The sequence below is a fragment of the Eschrichtius robustus genome, chromosome 5 (assembly GCF_028021215.1).
Source record: "Eschrichtius robustus isolate mEscRob2 chromosome 5, mEscRob2.pri, whole genome shotgun sequence".
NCBI lineage: Eukaryota > Metazoa > Chordata > Mammalia > Artiodactyla > Eschrichtiidae > Eschrichtius > Eschrichtius robustus.
The window spans coordinates 13,190,684-13,214,830 of NC_090828.1; the positions used below are offsets into that span (position 1 = coordinate 13,190,684).

Here is a 24,147-nt window from a genome sequence, read left to right on the forward strand (position 1 = left end):
TGAAAACACCACTGAAAAGCCATCGCTGAGCCCTTTGAAAGAACAAAAACTGTTGGCGAGAAAGGACGTACCCTCTCAGGAAAAGATCCAAACAAATTCAGAAAGAGTTAAGCAGATACTCGAGAGGCCTAATATGTCAGCATTTTCTGAGCTTCTATCACCTCATTTACTTTCAAGGTCTGGCCCGGGAAATCTGGAACGCTACCAGCACTGTCTTAACTACCCTCTGCTATCCGAAAATACAGCCCAGTGCTGAGAGGAAGGGCAGCAAGGTTGCTGAGAATCTGCTATTCTTCAGGCTCTAAGCTATGTGCTTTGCTAATGGATTTTACCCCACTTTTTCTGCCTCCAAATTGGTAAAATGGATTACTTTTCCATTGCTATGTAACAAGTTATCATAAATGGAGCAGCTTAAAAATCAATACCACTCTATTAGCTCATAGTTCTATAGATCAGAAGTCTTGGCATGGCCAGAACCCAGAAGGCTGGGTTCTCTGCTCAGGCTGAAGTCAAGGTGGCAGCCAGTCTAGGTCCTTGTCTGGAGGTTCTGGAAGAAAATTCACTTCTAAGCACATTCTTGTTGGCAGAATTCAGCTCCTTGTAGTTATAGAACTGAAGTCCCTGTTTCCTTGCTGGCTTTTAGCCAGAGACTACCCTCTGCTGTTAGAGAGTACCCACATTCCATGCCACATGGCCCCTTCCATCTTCAGGCCACCGATGGTATGTCAGTTCCAGGGAATATCCAGGGTGAATATACCAAGGAATAGGGAAATCTGGATAAATATCTTGGACAAGATTCCACCTACCACCTAAGACCAGGATTGCTATTCTCATCGTACAGATGAGGAAAATGAGGCTGTGAGAGACACTGTATTAAATGTTGGCAGCACTGATATGTCTGTTTGCCTCTGAAGCCCATGTTTTTCTAATATGTCATGCTGAGTCATAAAGGGAACAGTCTTAAATTTTTATATGAGTATCTTGTAAGGGTCAGAATTCTGGGCTAGTCATCGAGAAAGCAAAATCAAGTTTATGGCTGGCCCTGACTAGGGCTGATGCAGGTTCCCAAACTGGAATTCTGACCTGGTAAACCTGTAAATTCCCCACAATAGAAAGAGCAATCAACTTGTTTCTCCTCCTCTCTCCTCAAATGCTCACAGGTTGCTTACGAAGCTGTACATTGGTACAAAATCAGATTCAGGCACCTTTAAACTGTTAGCACTGAACAGCGAAAGAGCAACAAATATTCTTTGTAGGAAAAAAAACCACATTATTAAAATGTGTTAAGCTATTTCTTCCAGAGCTAAACAGCTAATTACACGGAAGATGCTCACGTAGTTATCATGCCAGATTTTCTGGTTTCTAGAAAAGATTCTTGTAAATCAGTGCTTGCCTTGTGATATGGATAGAGGGAAACAAGCTGAGCAGGAGAGATGGAAACAAAATTGGTTGTAACATGAAAGAAAGGACCACTTCTGTTCACCACCGGATCTCTAGTCCGACCAGGTAGGCACTCAAAGCATTGGCAGAATAAATGGCGGCATGAAAAGCAACATGGCTGAAGGCTGTAATCTACTTTGTTTGGTAACCTTGAGAGAGGGATTTGTGTTCGGTTTTGTTTTTAAGGCAGTGATTCTATAATGAACTTAGCCTCCCTTTGGCTCTGGCTCAACCACACAGTTCAAGTTTTTGAGGACAGTCAGATTCCAAATGTTCCTGCAGGTATTCCAATTTTTAATTCATAGATATGACTCTACCAAACATCTCTAGAAGGTGAAATCAGAAACCAGGAGAACTATCCCAGTTCATTGTTTTGTAAAGACAATCATGAAGCATTATCATAAATTAAGAGTTGAGAATGGCTTGAAAGAAGAGTTTAAAACAAATGAAAGTTAAGAATACTTAGTTTTGGAGGTATGGGTGAAATGGAACAAACTTCCAGTTATAAAATAAATAAGTCCTGGGGATGTAATGTACAGCACGGTGAATACAGTTAATAATACTGGATTGCATATATGAAAGTAGCTAAGAGAATAGATCTTAAAAGTTCTCATCACAAAAAATAGGTAATATGTATGGTGATGGATGTTATCTAGATTTATTGTGGTGATCATTATGCAACATATACAAATATTGAATCGTGTTATACAGCTGAAACTAACATAATGTTATACCTTAATTATACTTCAAAAAAAGAATACCCTTAATCAACTATACTCCAATATATAAAAAAAAGTTAAAAAAAAAAGAATACTTAAATTTTTTAAAGGAGTCTAAAGTGTTAGAAGTACTTGAAGTTTAATAAAAAATGTTTTCCTCATTATACTAAATATATTTCTTTTCCTGTTCTATTTATTTTTATTGGAGTATAGTTGATTTACAATGTGTTAGTTTCAGGTGTACAGTAAAGTGACTCAGTGATACATATACATATATTCATTCTTTTTCAGATTCTTTTCTCATATAGGTTATCACAGAATATTGAGTAGAGTTCCCTGTGCTATACAGTAGGATCTTGTTGGTTATTTATCTTATATATAGTAATGTGTGTATGTTAATTCCAAACTCCTGATTTATCCTCCCTCCCTCATTGCCCCTTTGGTAACCATACGTTTGTTTTCGATATCTTTAAGTCTGTTTCTGTTTTGTAAACTATATGTCAATAAAATGGACAACCTAGAAGAAATGGACAAATTCTTAGAAAGGTATAACCTTTCAAGACTGAACCAGGAAGAAATAGAAAATATGAGCAGATTAGTCACAAATACTGAAATTGAAACAGTGATTTAAAAACTTCCAACTAACAAAAGTCCAGAACCAGATGGCTTCACAGGCAAATTCTATCAAACATTTAGAGAAGAGCTAACACCCATCCTTCTGAAACTCTTCCAAAAAATTGCAGAGGAAAGAACACTCCCAAGCTCATTCTATGAGGCCACTATCACCCTGATACCAAAACCAGACAAAGATGTCACAAAAAAAGAAAATTACAGGCCAATATCACTGATGAACATAGACGCAAAAATCCTCAGCAAAATACTATCAAACCGAATCCAACAACTCATTAAGTGGATCATACACCATGATCAAGTGGGATTTATCCCAGGGATGGAAGGATTCTTCAGTATTCGCAAATCAATCAATGTGATACACCATATTAACAAACTGAAGAATAAAAACCATATGATCATCTCAATAGACACAGAAAAAGCTTTTGATAATATTCAACACACATTTATGATAAAAACTCTCCAGAAAGTGGGCATAGAGGGAACCAACCTCAACATAATAAAGGCCTTATACCTCCTATTTATTTTTAATATATATGCTACACTAAACTAAAATGTCATGTTATTCAAGCCTATTAATAGGTAGTAAGTACACATTTAAAATCCTATGAACTTACATTTGTATAGCAATTTCTTTTTATCATGCCCCATTGTGGCCATTAGCCCACTGGCTTGTCATAAGCCTGTGAGGGAGGCAGTATGATCAGTTTTCAGTGCTTTATAATCATTTTAAAGGTAAAGAAACAGTCTCATTAGATCACCGGCCCAAAGTCAATGTTGGCCTGTAGATTCTAAGTACAGTCCCTTTTGCCTGCACCACAGAGCATGTCTAGGAATGATGCTGCTGAGAAATGGGATATGTGTTGACCTGAGCAATGGGAACGCAGGATGAGAATTTGCATGGTTCCTGCTTTTTCTACATCCTACACAAGACACAGCTTCTCAGGCCTCTCCTCCTTTCTAGTTAACTCCCATTATTTCATCTGATCTTTCCTCAATCTAAGCAGGTATAACACTGAAGCAATACAAAGGGCAATTAAAATATTTATCACATATTTATGATCAATTTATCTTCTCTACTGTACATGTTTTTAAAGGTGTTATTATAACAGATCATAAAATGGAATAGTAAATATATATTTTCAATATGACAGAATTACAATTTTTAAAAGCTAAATTATAATTTTCTTGGTATGGGAGTTTTGGTTGTATTCATAACTAAACTATTTTTTTCCTACTCTGAAAAGCTGTTTTGCTACAGGTCCAGTTCTTTTTTACTTTTAAACACAAGGAAGTCATAAGCCCCTACTTAAATAGAAGCTGGTTACCATGGAAATCATTCTAACGCCACTGAATCAATATTTTGATTTTGCTGACATTTAATGCAAAAAGACAGACTAAGATTTATAAAAGTCACTTTTCATCTTTGTTATAATTTTGATAGCTAGAAAAATTGTAAAGAAAACATATGTTCCGTAATGAACTCCAGTTAACTCACAATTATAAAGAATTGAGGATTCATAAAAGAACAATCTACATATTTATATAATTTTGGCTTTGAGTACGCACATATGCACGCATGCATTTGGACTCAAGATTTTTTTCCCATGTCTCAACTGAGCCCTGATTCTCTCCTGTTACTGAAGTCATAACTTGGTAGAAGAGATTTGAATATATCCAGTTTTGCAATTGCCTTTTGATTAAGTGTTCTGAAGAGAAGGTGAAATTTGCATTGAGAATCACTCTTCCACAGAAGTTGACCATTTCTGCACTGAATCTTAATAGTCTATCTGGTCCATTGACCACCCTCAAAGAGGCACTACAGCTGAAGGCTCCTCAACCCATCCTTAGAGGTCCTTCTGAGGAAAGATGTTGAACTTGAACCTAGTATTTAATAAGCCTCACTGACCATAAAGTAGTTTTCCAAGTCTGAGATAAGTCTTTGCTGCTGCTGTAATTTACTCACTGTCTCCTCTTCTGTCCTCAGAAGGAATAAAGATAACAGAGCTGCTGTCTTCTGTTTGATAACTAGCTATTTAGAGGCTTAGATCTTTAGATGGTGAAGGGATCTGAAAGAACTATGAGCTTCTCTACTTCAGAAATTAGCTACCTACAACATCTCAAATGAATGGTAATGAGTTCTATTCTTAAGACAATTGAATCACCACTCAAATGTTTCTTCTGTGGGACAATCATGATTTTCCACGTGTCTACTTTGAATGCCCCAGGTCCCCTTCCTGGGGGGTTCTCTTCAGAAGTGTATACATTACACTGCTTCCAGGAATGTTTCCAGGAGCATTACACCCCTGATAACACACACCTTACTGTCTGCTTGCCTTGTCTGTTTCATTTTCCCCTCCCCTTCCAATGGGTCTTTTATTCCTCTTTATTCTTGAATCATTCTAGGCCCTCATCATTCAGAGACCACTGTTCCAAATCAGCAAACTGCTTTTGAAAACAATCTAATGTAAATAATTGTGCAGTTTTCTGGCAGTAGAAGTAGGAAAAGGGCAATTTTTGGCAGCAAGATCACAGGATATAAAGAGAAATGCAAGGCACCATATATCAATAGCAGAGGAAACTTAGGAACAATATTTAAAATTTACAAAAGGCAGATCTCTAGAGCCTTTTAGTTTATTAACAAGTACATGAAACACCTAAATTGTCTCTAAAAGATCAATGTGTTACAAGTTGAAGGACATACTGGTGACCATGACTCATGAGAAAAAAGGCTCAGAATTCTAATCTATTCCAAGACATCAGAGGAACAATAGAGTTACACAAACAAACAGACACACAGACACACACACATCTTCATTACAGTGATATTCATTATAGCAAAACAAACCGGAACCAACCTAAGACTTCATCAAAGAGATAATGATTAAATAAAGTTTCATGATGTATATGCCCCTCCTAAAAATGGTGTTTCCCAACAAACTGAATGTCATGGAAAATAGTCACAAGAAAATAACTGATAATATAAAACACAGAACTCTATGCACTAGGATTTCGATTTTGTAAATATACATATACACATGTTATTCACATATATAATTGCACAAACACACACTCATGATGTATTTTCACATATATGTGAAGTAGGAAAAAACTGAGCATAAGTGGAGATTTTCCCTATAGAATGAATGCATGGATTCGCTCCATCTCCAGGCACTTATTTGTATTCTTCAATATACGCTGAGGCTTTTTTTTTTTTTTTTTTTTTTTGGCTAAATAGGCACTTGGACACCGATATGGGAGAAAGGAGAGATGAGGCTACTAGAAAAGATGGTACATGCTTCCTGGGCACCCGTCTCACGGACTAGGTTTGAGCTTCGGTGGAAGGATTAGAGCAGAAGATGAGGGGGCTTTTGTGAGTGACTGGGGATCCCAGGTGACAAAGAAACCTACCCAGCTGAGGAAAGGACCACCTGGCTTCCACTCTCTGCTGCAAGCTACTGGGAAACTTGGAACACTGGGCGCTCAGGGGAGCCAACTGGGGAGAATGTCAGGGACAGACAGGGTAAGAGAAAGACCTTGGGACCTCATAGAGCCATGCTCTCAAGCTGGCCACTGACAGCACTGGAAAGCCTGAAGCATTTTCCACAACTGACACACAAAAATCTGAATGTGCCTGTATCAAAACACACTTGCAACTACTCTCCCACCAAGGGACTCTCAGGAAAAACTCAGGAAAGCTGAAACTTATTTATTCAAGCAAGGCTAAAGAGCTGGTGAGATATGGTGTTAACCTGGCCTAATTTATAATCATAGACCAGCAAGGAGACTAAGATATATTTGATTTATGTATTTCATGGCTGAGGAAAAATATAAATATAGGTAGAAATAGAATAGAGATTGAAGTAGAGACTTTAATATGTATACGTGCACACGTGTGTGTATACTACAAACGTACACACATACATGCATAAATTCATATTCACTGCAAGAAAGTACAGCCAAATGTTAAAAGAAATGATCATTTCTAAAGATGATTACAATTTTTCTTCTTTATATTTTCCTGCATTACAAAGCTCCCTAATGATCACATGATACTTCTATAATCATACAAATAATACTAATAAAAGCAAGCAAATATAAATTTTAAACATATTGCTAGGCAAAATCATTTTCTAATGATTCAAAGCTTTAAGGGGGCTAGAAAACTCATATACTGCTTTTTCTTTCCGATGATATAAATTAAATACATTTTTCTGGGTGTCATTTGACAACACCCAGATAAATAGCCATCCCCCCTGGATTCCTCTTTTCTAGGACTCGGGGGGAGGGAGACAGGGCTATGCGACCCAGGGAGGAAGGCAGAGGCTGGTTAGTATGCGGACCCGGACACGTGGCCTGAAGTCTCTTTCTAAGTGAAGTGGGCCTGGCGGGTTTTACCTTCGTTCCGCTCGGGACCTTTCCCGCTCTTACTGGCCGCCGTGCTGTTGACCGTCTCGGACGACGTGCTCAGCTTGGTGCTGGGGTCCCGCTTGGGCTTCGGGGGTGGTTGTCTCCGGGAGCTACAGCTGCTGTCATCGTCTGTGCCCCCGACCGAGTGCAGCGACTGCGACCTCACAGAGAAGCCACTGGAGCAAGGATGGGGCAGCCTGTCCTGAGGAGCGGGCATCGTCATGAATCCCATGCGGAAGTGTTTGCCCACGTAAGTTCCTTCGTGGCCTCGCCCTACTTCTCCACCTATGCTGTAAAAGAAAGACGAAACCCGCGCCAAGTGAGCCAGGATGTGCAAGATCATGGGCACAAGCATATCTATAACTGTTGATAGTTCACATTTTAACTTGACACTGGTGAAGAAACGTTTCCAATAACATGAAAATATTCTATGCTTTTGCATTCAATATGACAGTAAAGCAAATAAAATTTGATCATAATCAGAAATTCTGGTATCCTGGTATCCACATACTCTCAAAATAGTATTCTGAAGAAAAAAAAAAAGTTACCACATAGCACATTTCATCTTCAATTGCTTGTCTCTACTTTCAGGTAAATCTTGTCTGTGGCTTAAAAAGGAAACAAGAATTCCTGGTGACAATGACTTGTAGACTGCCTTTTTTTTTTTTTTTTTTTAATTTTTATTGGAGTATAGTTGATCTCCAATGTTGTGTTAGTTTCAGGTGTACAGCAAAGTGAATCAGTTATCCATATACATATATCCATGCTTTTTTAGATTCATTTCCCATATAAGCCATTACAGAGTATTAAGTAGAGTTCCCTGTGCTATACAGTAGGTTCTTATTAGTTATCTATTTTATATATAGTAGTGTATATATGTCATAGACTTTTGACACATGACTGAGGTCAAGGGGGCAGCATTTGAAACTCTTCTCCACTTCAGCAAGATCATCTCTACTTTTACCTAGTTAATATAGAGGGAAAAACAAAACAACAACAACAACAAAAGGGGTTCTGTTACCAGTACAAGGGGGGAGAGAGAGATAGGAAGTGAAGAGGAGGTAAAGGAAGGAAGGGAAGGAGGGAGGGAGGGAGGGAGGAAGGAAAGAAGGAAGGAAGGAAGGAAGGGGAAAATACTTGCTTAAATCAATAGAATAATTGTTAGTCTCTCTCAGGTTTCCAGAATCCTTTGGTTACACTAGTAACTTAGTTCTACTAATAAATTAGTCTCACAGAATAAAATAGCAGCATCTAATAAAGAGATGTATCAAGAGTTAAAATCTCATCCGATCCTAGGATAGTTCTATTCAGAGTATGCAAAGTTTCCAAATGTAAGGCTTTTAAGTTTTACATTGGAAAGTTCGAACAGAAATTTTAAAATATATAAGAAAACTCTCTCAGCTTGAAGCTCAGTTAATCATATAGGAAATGACTGTTGGGTGCCTTTCTATTCTATTAAGTAATGGTGACCCTATGAAGAAAAAGGACATGAATGTCAATATGAATTTTTAAGAGAGGTTTTTCTAGAGTCATCCCCATTTTTGCTCATTCATCAATAAAGAAAACAAAAAGAAGAATTGTTAGAAATATTTTGTTGATTTTCTTAGACATGTATGAAGTAAAAAAGTATCTTTGAATATATGAATTTTGGAAGCCTGTTGAGTCTACCTTTCCAGATATAAATTTATTTGGGCCTTTCTTTAATCGTAATTTTAGCTGGCTCTTTATTGTATCTTTCATGACTCTAATGTTTGTCATACATTTTACATTCCACTGGGAAATATCATGGTAAATATTTGTTTTTCCCCCTTTGCTGAAGGAGTTATGACAATTATGTGACCCTTGTGAATAGAGCCAGAAAGGATTCAACAAGAATATGTGACTCTGATTCTGGTATTTAATTCTGATCACAACTTGCTATTCAACCACAAATGTTTTTTTATATTTATTTCATTTTTTTCCTGAGTATTATGAGTCGATATTCAGATACTAGATATACTATCTTTGCAAAGCAAAATAAAGAAATATCAGTGCACTAACCAGAGCAGTGGATATCTAGAAGCATGAATGAAATCAAGGAAATGTCTAAGTGGAAGTTTTCACATTGTAGTGGTCAGTATCCTAGATCCATGTAGTGTTTTCACGCATTTCACGTTCTATGCTTTCTTCAAGAACATCAGCCAAAAATTAAACTAGAATAAATTCAGATGGAATGGTTTGTGAAAAATCAGTAAGAATTTAAGGCAGAATGGTGTGGTGGAGGTGAGATCAGGGTATGATGGAATGTGAAGATTTGTCATTGATTTGTGATGATTGTGACCTTAATCTTTCTCATAGAAGATGAAATATTTGATCTCATCTAACTTTGCCTCAATCATTTTGCATGTCTTTTCCTTATTTCTGCTGCCATATCACTGAATAAAAGGTGATTTGAGGATTATTTAGACAGTCATTCCCAGTAATATATCCACGTGAGGGGATTTATGCATGTATTAATGCACATAGGCATTTATGAGAGTTATGAGGAATAATTGTATCAGCAATTTCTCTGTTACTTTTGACCTAAATAGAGCCTGCACATTTTCCCAGACAGATAATTAGCTCTGTTGCTTCAAAATTACATTTTTTCAGCATAAAACAATTTCCTGTAACTCTCTATCCTTTTGCTCATATATGTAATGTATACACACATAGACACACACACACACACACACACACACACAGAAACACTTTTTCCAAAGAGAAATTCAGTGTATGCTTTAAACAATGGCAGGTCTCAGGTACAAATTCAATTTGACCAGGCTGTGAATGCAGGATGAAAATGTGGGGCTAAGGTAAGTTGGATAGAAAGGCCATCATCCAAGGCTAAGGGTAAGCAATAAAGGTTATGGTACACCTAGGTTCAAGAGACCAGTAAAGATGATTAATCAAAAGGAAATTGAAGATTATGAAACATAGCATACAACTAATTCCTGAATTTAGGATAGCACCATGAGGAGTTTTTTTAAAATTCCTAGATTCATACTAAGGACAAATACCGAATCATATTTGTTGAATCAGAATCTCTGTAGCCAGTTAGCCATACTCTGTAGCCAATGAGTTTCTTAAAAAACTATATCCAGATGTTTTTGATGTAGTCAATCCAGAAACCCCCAGAAACATTAAGAACAATAGTTAGAGACATTAATGAGCAGACATCTGTTAGTTAGAAACAGCCAGGGAAACAGAGTTATCAGAAAGTGGGACAAAGGAGACTTACCAGAGACCAGGCAAAATATCACAGATAAGACAAGGTACAATGTATTAGTCAGATCTTGTTAGGTTATCCTGAAGTAACAAATAATCCCCTATTCTTAGTTATTTTTAACAACACAGGTTTACTTCTTGCTTGTATTCATTGGGTCAGCTGTGCATCAGCTGTGGCTGTATTCCACATGTCTTTTTCATTCTCGGATCTAGCCCCTACTGAGATATGTTCTCAGTATGGCAGAGAGAGAAAAACACTCACAGAACCACACAGTGTCTCTTAAAGCTTCTGCTCAGATGGGGCATGTAATCTTGAACTCACATTCCATTGGCTAAAACCAGTCTTATGGCCAAGTTTGATGTCAATGGAGTGGGGATAGATTCTCTTCCAACAGGAAATCACTGCAAGTTACATGACAATATGTGGGGATGCATAATCCTCTTCCAGGTAGGGGACCAAATACAGGTACAGCACTTGTAGCATATGCCTCTGAGATCTCCCTTCAAGAGGGAACTTGACATTAGGAATGAAGTTAGCTGACAACTAGTGACCCATTGAGGGGTTTTGTGCTTCTTGCCCCCATAATTCTGGTCTCTACCTAGTTAGAAGTCTTGGTCTCCAAAGCGGACACACTCTTTCTCGAAGATACAGTAAAGGTCCCATTGAACAACAAGGCTATAGCTGCCTCCTAAGTAATTGGAGCTCCCTTTGTATAGTGGCCAGCAGAGAAGAAGACAGGTCTCCATTGTGGAAGAGATCACGGACCCTGATCAGTAGGAAGAGGCGGAGCTGCTGTTACAAGATGGTTCAGAGAGAAAAATGTATGGGACCCCTCTGGTTACTCCCTTGCCCAGCTGTGAGTTTGAAAGGTCACCTGCAGCAACCTGGCCCGAGAAGGTTTTGTTGACCAGATGTCCCAACCTCTTGTTAAATTAGTCTCACCACTGGGCAAGACACTGAGACCAGCAGACATGTTAGTTGAGAGTGAGAGTGAGGTGAATTTAGAATAAGTGTGGGAGGAGGGAGATAATGCATATCAGTTGCAAGCCCCATATGAACTGCAGTGAAAGGAGCTATAGTTTCTCACACCAACTGTCCCCTTGTAAGTTTTCCCTCATGAAGCATCCAACAGGATCCATGAAAGAGCTGGTCCCCAAACCTGCAGAAGAGCATCTGCTGAGCATAAGGGGTGAATTGTGGCAGCCATGAAACTTCTCTAAGGACAGCACTTAGCTGACAGCCCCCAGCCATAGAGTCTTCAAATCGGATGCAGCATTTAGGTCAAGGCCACTCTGCCCATGGAAAGCTCCTAGCTAACAGCTGAGCATATGAGGTATGGGACCTGGCTATTTCTGCCCAGCGTGGGAGTCCTTGTGTCTGAGTTTCCCTGTTGGGTTGGCTGAGACTTCCCCATAGCTACACCATGGTCTGAAGCTCTTCCTATCCAATTATTTTTCCTTCCCCTTCTCCTTTCACAGGTGTCATGCTACATTGTGGTCTGAGGCTTTTTCTGCCTATTCCTGCTCCCTCCTTATCCCAGGCATTCTCCTCAATAAATCTCTCCCTCTAAATTTCATCTATCTTGGTATCTGCTTTCTGGAGGTCATGAAAAAACATACTTGGGAACGATCATACAATCTATGACATTCAGAAACCAAAGAAGCAAGAAAGAGAAAGCCTAATAACAAAAGTGAGACCCCAGAAATAAGAAATGCCTGTGAAAATAGGGCAGTCTCTTGCTTCAGACTGAGTATGTAAATGCTGGTTGGGAAAGTAGGAACTAACTCCACTATAGGAATACTTGGCTTGAAGTGAAAGTTACGTGGGCTGAAGAAAGCAGTCTTTTTGCAGTAAGACTCTAGTGCTCAAGATAGATTAAGCCTGACACATCTCACGTTATAAAAATAAAAATAAATTTCATAACCCTGAATTTAAAGAAGTACACTTTTTCTCACACAATGAAGGTAATGTTGCAAGACGTAGTTGTCTGTTGGTTTGTTTGTCTATTATAAAATTTAAAAAAATAAAGTACTACTTAAATCAAAGCAAGTTGTTTCCCTAGAAGTAATTGATAAAATATTTGTAAACTTCTCCAAAAAAGTTACTGGCTTATGAACAGACCTGGACATTTGTGCTCTGGAATCACTGAGTTGTGGTTTCTATCCTCAGTTCCACCATTTAGCACCTCTACTTTAGTTGCTGATCCCAAAGACCATTTCCTTAAGAGATAAATAGTAGTAGTAGCCTCATGGAATTGTTATCAAGTTTACCTGAAATGCTACATATGAAGCATTTAGCATGGAATCTGACATATCATATCATATGCAGTCAATAATTTTAGCTTTACAATTCCTACTTTTAAATCCTGTCCTCCTGAATTTTGTTTATGGGATCATAATGTACAATGTAAGGCCATATCTCTAAAAAAAGTGGTACGTGGTACCATGTAACCTCAAAAAACTGTGCACAAAGTCAAAACAAAATCTGACATTTAACTCAAGATAATCTAGGCAAACATAGTCTCCATGTCCTTAACTTTCTTCAGTACTTGCTTTGACTTTTTTTAAAGTACCTGTTGATCGGGACTGACCAAGAAAGGTACAAAACAAGAACTTCAGAGCTGCTTCGACAATGCTATTCAATAGAGATTGTTACTTGTCTTGCTGTCTTCTTGAAAATCCATCAACATTAATGTTTTATGTCACCTTCTGAGAAATGCTTCCTTTCAGAGATGAAAACACAACCCCTGAGAAGGGTGAGCTGCTAAGGTGAGATGTCAACTCTAAAAGTGACAGAGGCACTGCTTCTCTGTGTCATTTTGAAGCAAATATGTCAATATCTCATAGTAGAGTATTCCTGGGAACCACTGGAAAAAAAAAAAAAAAACCAGAATCCCGGTTCATATGTATACCCTCTTTCAAGGATATCTAGGAAGTTGGGATACAAACAGAGGTATTACCTAGGAGTTTGCTTCTTGCTTGGAATTTTTTTTTTTTTTTGTAACAGTTCTATGAAGCTAAGCTCAAAAATCCATCTCTAACACTGATGCATAATCCAGTATATTTTTACCTTTGCAAAGTTCTGAACTCCCTGGAATTTTTTCTGTTGATTTTTCAAGAAGATGTCTTTATCTGATATTAGGGAAAGGGATTATTCAATCATAAAGTCAATGGGGTAAATCTGAAAGGGAGGTGGAGACTATATCTCTAAAGGAGATAGTAAAATTTACCTGTGGGCAAGTTTACCACTGTCATCTGCTAAATATTCAAATCTTTCATGTTAGGCATTTTTATAATGAATGAGCAGAAGGAAATCAATATTGAGATTTTATTCATTAAAATTACTACTTAAAAAAGTTTATATTTGATGCTGTCTTCCTCTTGCCTTCTCTGCAGATACACAAGACCTAACACTGATGACCCTATGCTGCCCTGTGATTCCCGCTAGCCCACTCACCAGGGGGACCCCCGCTCTAGAACTTGCCCTTTCCCCCCTCAACACTGGCCTCTTCTAGGTATCATTTCCAGCTAAAACAATCTGTGCTTATGAAAAATTATACATAGAAAGAGCCAAAAGATTGGTATGTTATACTTTTTCCTATTTTGACAGGCAATATGCCTCAACCCATAGTCTGACTGTTAAGAGAGACGTGTGATTCATTACATCCTCCGTGATTTTTGGCAGATGGAAATTGTCATACAATTCATCATCCCAGCCCCATTAGGCCTTGATGAGTACAAGTGGCACTTCACATCCACTCACCTTGAGCTTCATGCAGGCAGGAGTCTTGTGTTCTCGCTCACTGTTATAAACACTGTCACATTATAGGTGCTCAAACATACTTGTTTTATGAAGGAAAAAAATGAAGAAAGGAAGTAAATCCACTTTGGAGATAGATTAGATACATAGATACATAGATACATAGATACATACATACATACACACATATATAGATACATAGATACATACATACATACACACATAGATAGATAGATAGATAGATAGATAGATAGATAGATAGATAGATAGATAGATAGATAGATAGATAGATGATAGATAGATAGATAGATGATGATAGATAGATAGATAGATAGATAGATAGATAGATGATAGAGGGCTTAGAGAATTTCATGGACACTTGTCATTTGTGCTTCCAAGGGATTCATTCTCCCTAATTCTGGCAATGATAAATCCTACATGGAGATCAGTCTTCTTCCTCTCAGTCTAACATGTTACACAGACTCAGCCAATCAATCACTAGATCCGCCTGGCCACCATGACTATTGTAGTGACTGGCAAACTGGTGAATCAGAGTAAACCTGGGCACTGGGTAGCATCTCAAAATGCCTCAGCCCTCTTGCCACTACAAAGAGAGACTAGTGGAACCAGGTCTGTGGCATCGTAGACCTGGATCTAGATGTGCCTGCAGCTAGGTAAATCCTAGGGCCCTTCAGTTTTGTCAAATACTAAATTCCATTTTGTTGAAGCCCGATTTAGTTGGGTTTTCTGGCACTTACATTGGAATACAGTCCTAAATGAGCCAGTACAATGCAGCAATTACTAAATAAATATTATTGGCTAACGTGTCAGAAAATGCAATTGATATCAGGAAAGGACTAGGAATGACACAGGGCAGGAAATGAATGCATCATTCTTATTTATTGCTGGAAAATATCCTTCCTTTTAACAGTATAAGTGGAAAAAATTACATGCCAAATAGGTTTGCCCCATATATATATATTTTTGATCATGCAGTACACTTTGATGTGGAAACTTGGCTCCAGTAACATTAAACTGTGTTCATATTTTCTTCCAAATTGTTCACTCACCATTACCCTCAATGTCTTCCCTGAGCCCCACTTGCTTATTCAAAGCCATAACCTGTGGATTTCTTGCCTTAGGCACAAACATTCATTTTCACCACTTCATATCCTCCATGATATCTATTTTCTACTTTTGTGCTCCTAATATCTTAACTCTTCCTCATGCTTTTCCAGACATCAATTTCCGGTGTCTGGCTATTTATTGATGCTTCTTGGATCTTAAGGTCAAGTGTTAAAAACGGGATCTTTACACACCTTTTTATTACCTGATGTGGTGAACTATAATAGCAAAACAAAACTAAATAAAACAAAACAATAGGAAAAAAGAAACTTGTCCCGAAGAGAAGGGATTCAGTTTCTAACTCCAGATGTTATATTTAAAATTGATATACTTAAGCACTATATTATTTCTCTTTGCTAAGATACTTCAACTCTGCCCAAAATTTGGTGTCTCAGAAAGAATATTAAATATGTAATCAACCATTGAGTAGCTACCTGATTTTAGGTAGGAGGCACATACTTTCTGAGCTTCCATTACCTTTATCTTTATATGAGGGAAATACTTTCCAGAGTTGTTGTAAGAAATTAAAATAAGATTAAAAAATGTCAAGGACACCTAGGAAGGTGTCCAATACAAGTTGAGGCTAGACAAATATTAAGGCGCCTTCCCTAACTTCCTGGTTTGCCAGGCAACTCTGTATCGGTTTTTACCTTACTGTACCCAGTTATAAGGAGGGCATTTTAATGATAAATTTCCAACCTATGGCACCATAAAAGAAAAAATACTTTAACAGTATAAGGGCATTTTGCTTATTTCTGTAAGAGGGCTTTGACAATAATTGTCAGGCAATACACTTCCAAATCCAAATTAGGGGAGAAAAAAGATCTTGCTTGAAAATGAAGGAAAAGTAACAAAAATAAATAATTTATCTTTTCTGTCATAATTGTGGGTATAATATAGAGTTCGGCAAATTTTTGAATGGATTTTATGGTTTTTTTCTGTCAAAACTCCATGATAATTCAAGATTTTTATGAAAGTTAGGGCTTAAGGTAATCATGGCTAGACTTATGCTTGAAAAACAAATATGTCATTATTTATCATAAGTGCTTATTGCCTAGAGTTTGAAGTTGATACTGCAGCCCATTGCTTTAATGCTTAGTCATAAAATAAAGTGAGGAGGTTAGAGTGGGGAGTAGAGAGATTTTTTTAACCTTTATCAAAGTTCCTATTATTCACTTCTGAGTCTCTAAAGAGATGTGACTGAAATCTAATGTTTATTAAAGCCAGAACAAATTCTATGGTACATCTTTAAAAGACTTATTTTTTACTTGAAACATGTCGAGTGCTTTTAAGATTAGCATATGTTATTATCTATGGTATTTTGGAATCTAAAATTAAAACATTCCTCATTTGTATATACAAATAATACTCCTCTACTCCTTAAAGTGTCATGGCTTGAAGAAGAGACAGTATATGGAAAATTCAAATCATATAATGATATTCAGATTCAACTTAGAATGTAGTTTACAGAAGTTCACATCGTGGGAGATCTTTTCCAAAAATTCAACCAAAGAAGGGGAGGTTCTGGAAAATATATTTTTTTATTTGTGTCTTCAAAACTAACATAAGCTTTGAATATGGTTTGAGAACATGCCAAGTTTTCACAAATGAGTTTAGCTAACCATATGTGGCTCATTTCTCAATCTAGAAGTAGAAGCTAGAAATACAGAATGTTAACATATAACAGCCTTGAACTTCCTGAGTAGAAGGCTACTTTAATGCCAGTTTAAAGTATAGTGATGAGTTTGGCTTTCTAAAAGTATCATTTTTATGGAGGAAGAAACAATTCCCTGTGTTGAGGCATTTAATTCATTTACTCACCATTTATTCACAAAGTATTTGAATGCCTACTCTTTGCTGGGCAGTGACCAGAGCAGAGGGGTCCGTGTCCTCAGGGCCTCACAGGCTATTGAACCAGCATGATTTATGTGCCATGCGATCAGATGTTCTCTCAGAGGAAGTACCAGGCAAGTACAATGGAAGCACAAGTCCTGGGGCCCCAACCATGGCTGAGGGTCTGGGAAGTCCCATGGGAGAGGAAGTGGCTTTTCAGCTCATGCAGAGCATGAGTAAGACTTAATCAGATAAGGGAGAGAAGTGGAGAGAAGAGAATATGTGTGCAGACATTTGGAATCGAGAGAAACTGAGAAATTAGAGTTATTTGGGTAGAACTTCATTGGACCTGTTCGTCTTGTAATTCCAGTGGCTGGAACTGTACTTGGCTCAAAGAGGGTACCCAGTAAACATTTATTAACTAAATGAATGGAGAACTGTATATATGATTGGGCATAATTCAAGAATAAACTCCCAGGTTTCTTAAGCATCAGGACGGATGAAGTTTTATTTAATTTCCTCCTTTCCTTCACTTGCCATTTTCTTAGTTTATGATGAAGGAGAAAGGAAAAATCTGAGAATACTCGCACACTGTTAATTCTTGTCCTTGTTATTAGAGTAATCCGAATGCAGGGATCAGCTTAATCCCCTCTTCTCCATCTCCCCTGGTCTGCCTGGGTTTAGGTGCTCATAATTTCAGGACTAAATTAATGCAATTGCCTCTTAGCGGATCTTTCTCCTCGGTGCTGCCAGATTTATCCTTGTAAGTGCGGATTTGCTCATGTCACTACCTAAATTAAAACCCTTTGATAGCTTTTCTGTTTCTTCAGACGAAAAATCCAAACTTTTATGTGACACTCGTGGTCTTTTCAGATTTGGATCCTATACCAAGTCTCATCTGCAACATTCTCCCTCCTTGAACTTAAAATTACCCTAATATACATGTTCCCACATTAACTTTGTTCCAGATTGTTGATTCAGGGATAAAGTTCAAGATTGACTGTGTGCAAAGGGTGGCAATGAGTCTTGAGGACACAGACAGGTTAAATTGTGACCTCAGACAGCAGTCATGCTGCTCTGTCTGCTTGAGCTTCTTCCTTTGGCTAAATCATGTTTAAAGATCTAATTCAGATGTGGTTTCCTTGACAAAGGCTTCTATTATCAGCCAGGCTTTTTCAAGGTTGATCTCCAGGCCTCTGGCTGTCAGGGCTGTCAGAGAGCTCTGTCCTTCTCCGTATCAGAGCACCTCCTCTATGGCACTCTACAGTTGTCATCTGTGAGTTGATCTCTTCTGGTCTGTGAGCTGCTTGAGGGACAGACCATGAAGTATTTGCAGCAAGTGTAAAGTAAGTAGAGATAATGGAAGGGAGGGAAAGATATGATCCATGAAAAATTGCTTGATATTTTCAGAGCCTTTCTTTTTAAAAACTCTTTGACTTAGGCATTTTCAAACTATCATTAGAAAGAAAAGCTGGCAGGACACTATGTGACTCAAGTATCCAATAATTATTTTCACTGTTGAAACAAAATGGAGCCTTTTAATAGCTACCTGTCATATGTTTATAGACAATCTGGATGCCTGAGATAACACAGTGGAAACCTCTAAACTAATTTTTATTTAACAAATCCCTGGATTAGATCTAATTCTTCTTTAACTTTGTAAAACATTTTGATCAACAGCCATGGCATTCTGAATGCCCATGGTTGATAGGCAGGCTCACTCACTTACGCTCAGAAGACTGAATTGTATGCTGATGATAGTTAACTTTGCTCTCAAAACTGCTCATGTCAATTGCACTTGTTGCCGTAATTATATTATCAAATAGTATATAAATCAAAGAAACATGAGTTTGAAAAATTAGTGAGAATTTCTCTGAAAACTCTGTTGAAAAAACTATGTCAGTGGTTTGGAAGATACTCAATAAAAGGAGGTTTACTAAAAAAAATATGGTCTGGTTGGATGTGGTGAGATTACGGTAAATCTGTTAAATCTAAAAGGAGTCTGAACTATGTTTGTTTGTTTGCTTGTTTTTCCAAATGTCTTTAAATTGGGGCTCAGCTTTAAGGAAATTGAAACCAAATTAAAAAGTGAAAACTAATGGACATGTTTTGTGCATAAAGATTATATGGAAATCCAATTAGGGAAAACACACACAAATAAAAGACTCTATTGCCAAATTTGGTAAACAGTGTATATTTACAACTTTACAGTTTTAAAGAGTTTTATATGTGCTTATGTGTTTCTTTTTTTAATATTGCTCCAACTTTTAAATATTTTGTTTAATCAGTCCTGATTGTATTAGATCTAGATCCTCTATATTTATATTCTATAAAAAAAATCAACTAGCAAAGAGCCTGGCACACAGTAGAGGCTCAATAAGTCTCAAAAATGTTGGTTTCATTCCTACCAAAAAAAAAAAAAAAAAAAAAATCCCACAAAATTATCAGCAAAGACTCCAAGATCATTGATTCAAAGGAAGTTTTTTAGAGATAGCCATTGAACTACAGAAAGTCAAATTTTTCTACAGGTATAATTATGTACAGTTAATAAAATAATGTAAAATGTTAATTTACTCACAGAAAATTATATGAGCAATTATATTCTGAAAGCACTTTGGAAATGGGTGCTGGAGGTAAACACATTTTCCTAGTGGTGATAACATACAAAGCAATGCCCTGAATTCAGGAAAGAACTAAACAATTCAAGAAAGCCGCAGATGCCATGCTTTTCAGTACCATTTCAATATATTTTCTCTTTTGAGAAGTTGGGTACCTAGTGACTTTCCCAGCCCCGACCATTATCCATGATGCCACATTAGATACTGCCATCACCTTTGAAAGCTTCTGCTGTTGTTGTGTGTGCAAAACTAGCAAGATATGCATCCCATTTTGCAGAGTCTGTATTATCCAAAATACTGGCAGAAAAGGACTAGTATACCCAAAGTTATTTCTGGTATGACTTTATATCCAGAAAAAGGATTTTTCCTTGCATCTGTAAACTCCCAAGTACATAACCACCTATTCATTTACCTTCTAGAAGACAGATGGTATAATTTGCCAAGCAAAATCAGAGAACTGGAATAAAAATGCTTTAGTGTCAGCTCTGTCTTAAACATAAGGCTTTCACCCTTTCTAAAAACTTGAAATATGCTATTAAGATGAATAGATGCCCCTTTGACACTCAAGGTCAATATGTTCCAAAACTAACTCAGCATCATCTCCCACTTCCCTCTATTGAAACTTTGTCTTCAATAGCATCCTCATGCTATCAGTCACAGAGAACAGAAACCCCCAAGTAATTTGACATCTACATTCTTCCTATGTACACACTGGTCAACAAATCCTTCCTCATCTCCTTTGATCTCACATCTGTCTCCTATTTTCCAAACTATCTACGAGGCTTTTATTAACTTTTTGTCTTGGCTACTAAGTGGTATTCCTAGTTGGATTCTCTATCTCAATTTCCCTATTCATTAACCTGAAGAAATAGTCCTAAAAAAGAAACAGGATTACCTCATTTCCCTTCTTTAGAGCTTTCAGGATTACCCAAAATAGAGTCCACTTTTTCCATAAGGTAATTCAGGCTTTGTATGTGTGACCCAACCTCCTTTCCACCCATTCACATAATTCTGGCTCCCTGGGGTCTCTTCCTCTTCAAACTATACCTCCACTTGAAAAAAATAAATTTCATGTTCATCAGAACCTAAACTGAATGCCATGTTCTCCCTGAACCTTTTATCAATACTCTCTCTCCTCTAGCTTGAATTTCTTGTGTATTATTTGTCACTTTCTGCCTTATAGCTATCATACACAAACATGAGATTCTAGAATTTTTGAGGATGGGGATCAAATTTTGTACATTTCTTTATCTCCTTTAGCGTTTGGTATGCTTCTTTGCACATAAAAAGTAACATGCCAGTGTTTAGGGATTTAAAGTAAATTTAGACAATAATTAAAAGGAATATATAGTTAATTATTTTAACTCATTATTTCTAGGTATATATTAAATTAAAGGATTGTAACTGTCTAGAAATTTTGCTTTAATAAATAAGTCTGGAAGACCAAAATTTTAAAAAAAAATCGTAGCAGTTTGGTTTGGAAGGAAGTGAAGATGTAAAATGAAATATAGAGAATAAGTACATTATGTCATCCAGAAATTCCCAATCTCTAAAGAAGACAGAGCTCAAGATCTACAATTGAACAGGTCGTCAAGCCATTTTTTTTTTTCCAGGAAGTACTGGTAAAGTGGAAAAAATCTATAATCTTTACATCTACAGAAAGAGACAGTATAGATCTCTCAGAGATAGACAGACACACACACACACACAGAGAACACATGCTTTTTCCACCCTAGTTAGGAGATTCTGTTTCTAGCTCTGCTCGTACATCATCATATGACCTCTGGGGAAATCATTTCTAAATAGATTCATTCACCTATCACTAGGGTAGAAATACCTTATCAAACAATCCCTCAGGATATTTGTGACATTAAAATGTGAGTGTAAAACAAGGTCAGGTTATATTCATGAAGTGTTTTTCCTATTTAACAACAGAAACTATTTTTCTATTGAACACACTATCCTGGCAAACTGGTAAGTCTGGGAACTGCACTCCTTGACATTTTTGAAGTCCATTTAAAAAAGAAATGCCTGCAATTCCAAAATCCAACCTTCCATCCCTCATCCATATAATCAGAGTGACGTGTAAATGTGAATCGCTAGAGATACTGCTTAAGAAATAAACGCTCATTCACAGATGCATTAGTTACCCTAAATGGAGTGGCCAACGTGCTGTCTTTATACAGAACAGGTTGTACATCTGCTTAATGCACCCGAATGCAGTAATATAAAAGATTGAAATATAAATGCCATGGACTGCTTACGCAGAGGCCATAAGCTTGGCTCTGTTTTTCTAGGATGACTTTTCGGGAACAATTCACTTTCCTTGATTGGTTTCCTTCAGACAAAATGATTGAATCTAATACACCATGTCAATGCATGCACTTGGATTATTCACTTTAAGGTGCAGCCCTTAAGGGCTTCAGGGTCCAGTGTTAAAAATTTGCCTTTGATCAAACCTCATCCTCTCCCACACATCTTTATTCATAACAAATTAGAAGCTATTATCCCAACAGATTAGCAACAGTTTTAATGCCCACAGTGCATCTTAAAATAAAAAGAAACAATTTCCCAGTTATCATGGATGCGGTATCTTAGTTGGCCTCATTATAATATTTATCATCTGTTATTTGTTGCCTGTGTTACACAGTAGTGAAAGATACATAGCCCTCAGGGTTTATCGTTTAATGGAGAGCACATTTGAATTTAAGATCTACCCTATTAAAATAAACCTTTCTTACACACTTCTAAGGGGAGCAGGGAAATGTGACTTCATGGCTGCCTTACTGAAAAGGGAGTTTCTTATTTACTGAAGAATGGTTCAACTTAAGGAAGACAATTAACTTAATGATTCTTTGGCAAAGGTTGATTTTTACCCCCATTTATAACTGTCATTTATGGGCATCTGTTTCAGTTTTTTTTTAAAGCATTTGCAAACCTTGGATTCCAGATTGGAATCACCAAAAGAGATTTACATTGCAACTCATTTAGTTTAAAAAAATGGAGGATGAAAAATTGGTAAGTTTTAGGCTAATTTAAGAATATGTAAGACACAGTGTGAAATATACACACATTCCCTGGCCACTCAATTTTTTGAAATCTTCTCAAAGATACCTTTTTTCTTCTTATCTCAGCCACTTCTCTCGTAGTCAGAACCTACCCTTTTGATTACCAATAACTTAACTCCTTCCATTACCTTAATATTAAGCATATGTATCGTTGACTGCTGGCACTTGTCTTTTTGGCTCACTACTTCTGTTTGCTTAATCTCAAGTTTCCTTTGACACTTTTTTGAAACCTCTTATCCATTGGTCTTGCAATCTCCTCTGTGTTCCTCCTCAGTTGTTGTAAAACTTGTCTTTCTGCATGCAGCTTACATTTTATGATCAGTCATTATTATCACTCCATGGCAAACACCCCCAACACCCTTGTCTTTGTAGTGTAGTATTTATGTGATGAACAGGGGAGTGTCAAATGCAGAGGTCATGATCAGTCAGTTCTGGTTATTAGCAGGCGAGGCTGTCTTCATCACATGCACAGATGACCTCAAGCAACACACCAGATTTGGTCTGCAGCCTTCTCTTCTCATGGTTCTGCCATAGCATTACTAGGCCAGTCTACTGAAGACCCATTGAAGGGAACACTCCCTTGCTCAAATATCCCAAATAGTATGTGATATTAAAATATTTTCTAATGTGACAACACCATACACATTCAAACTTATTTTCTGCTTCTATATTTCCCAATATCCATTCTTTGCTGATGAACCCCCTCAAAAACACAGACCCCTGGTTAATTAATACTTAATTGATTTGTTAATTAAACCCATAATTATTGAAGACCTATCTGTGCCAGGTAGTGTTCTAGGTCCTAGTCTTTCAACAGAGAACAAGATATTTATCTTCCCCGAACTTAGAGACTAGAGGCAGAGCCAGGTGATTAAGACTAATTCCAGGAAGAAAATAGAGTGAAAGAGAAAGATAGATGTGAAAGTAGATGTGAAAGAGGAAAGTGGAGCGGACCTACTTTAGACTGGGGGATGAATGAATGATTCATTCTCTGTAGACAATATTCTTTTAATTTCTTCAAATTCTACATATCCTTTAAAATACACCATCAATTCACCCTTCAGTTTACTCTCACTGACAGCAGATTTCTCTAAACTTGTCTACTTCCTAAGCCCACAGAAGTGCAAATAGAACAGATTTTTTTTTTCCAATTCATTTCATAAGTTTGATTTTTTTGTTGCCAAATAAAGTGAAAGTTCCTAAAGTGGGGAAGAGAGAATCAATGCTGTTTCTTATGTTTGTTTTTAGCTCCTGAAGGCCCTAGCACAGTCTTGAACATTTAGAAGAGTATTTTGACA

General features: G+C 37.3%; 1 protein-coding gene across 1 annotated transcript in view; it reads right to left on the reverse strand.

Annotated features, from left to right (window-relative positions):
- Positions 1-24,147, reverse strand: part of NYAP2 (neuronal tyrosine-phosphorylated phosphoinositide-3-kinase adaptor 2) — a 243,087-nt gene that overhangs the window by 139,698 nt on the left and 79,242 nt on the right. The window contains exon 2 of the mRNA XM_068543754.1: positions 7,188-7,489. Coding sequence (XP_068399855.1) covers positions 7,188-7,489 — 302 coding nt within the window. The remainder of the gene's footprint in view (positions 1-7,187; positions 7,490-24,147) is intronic.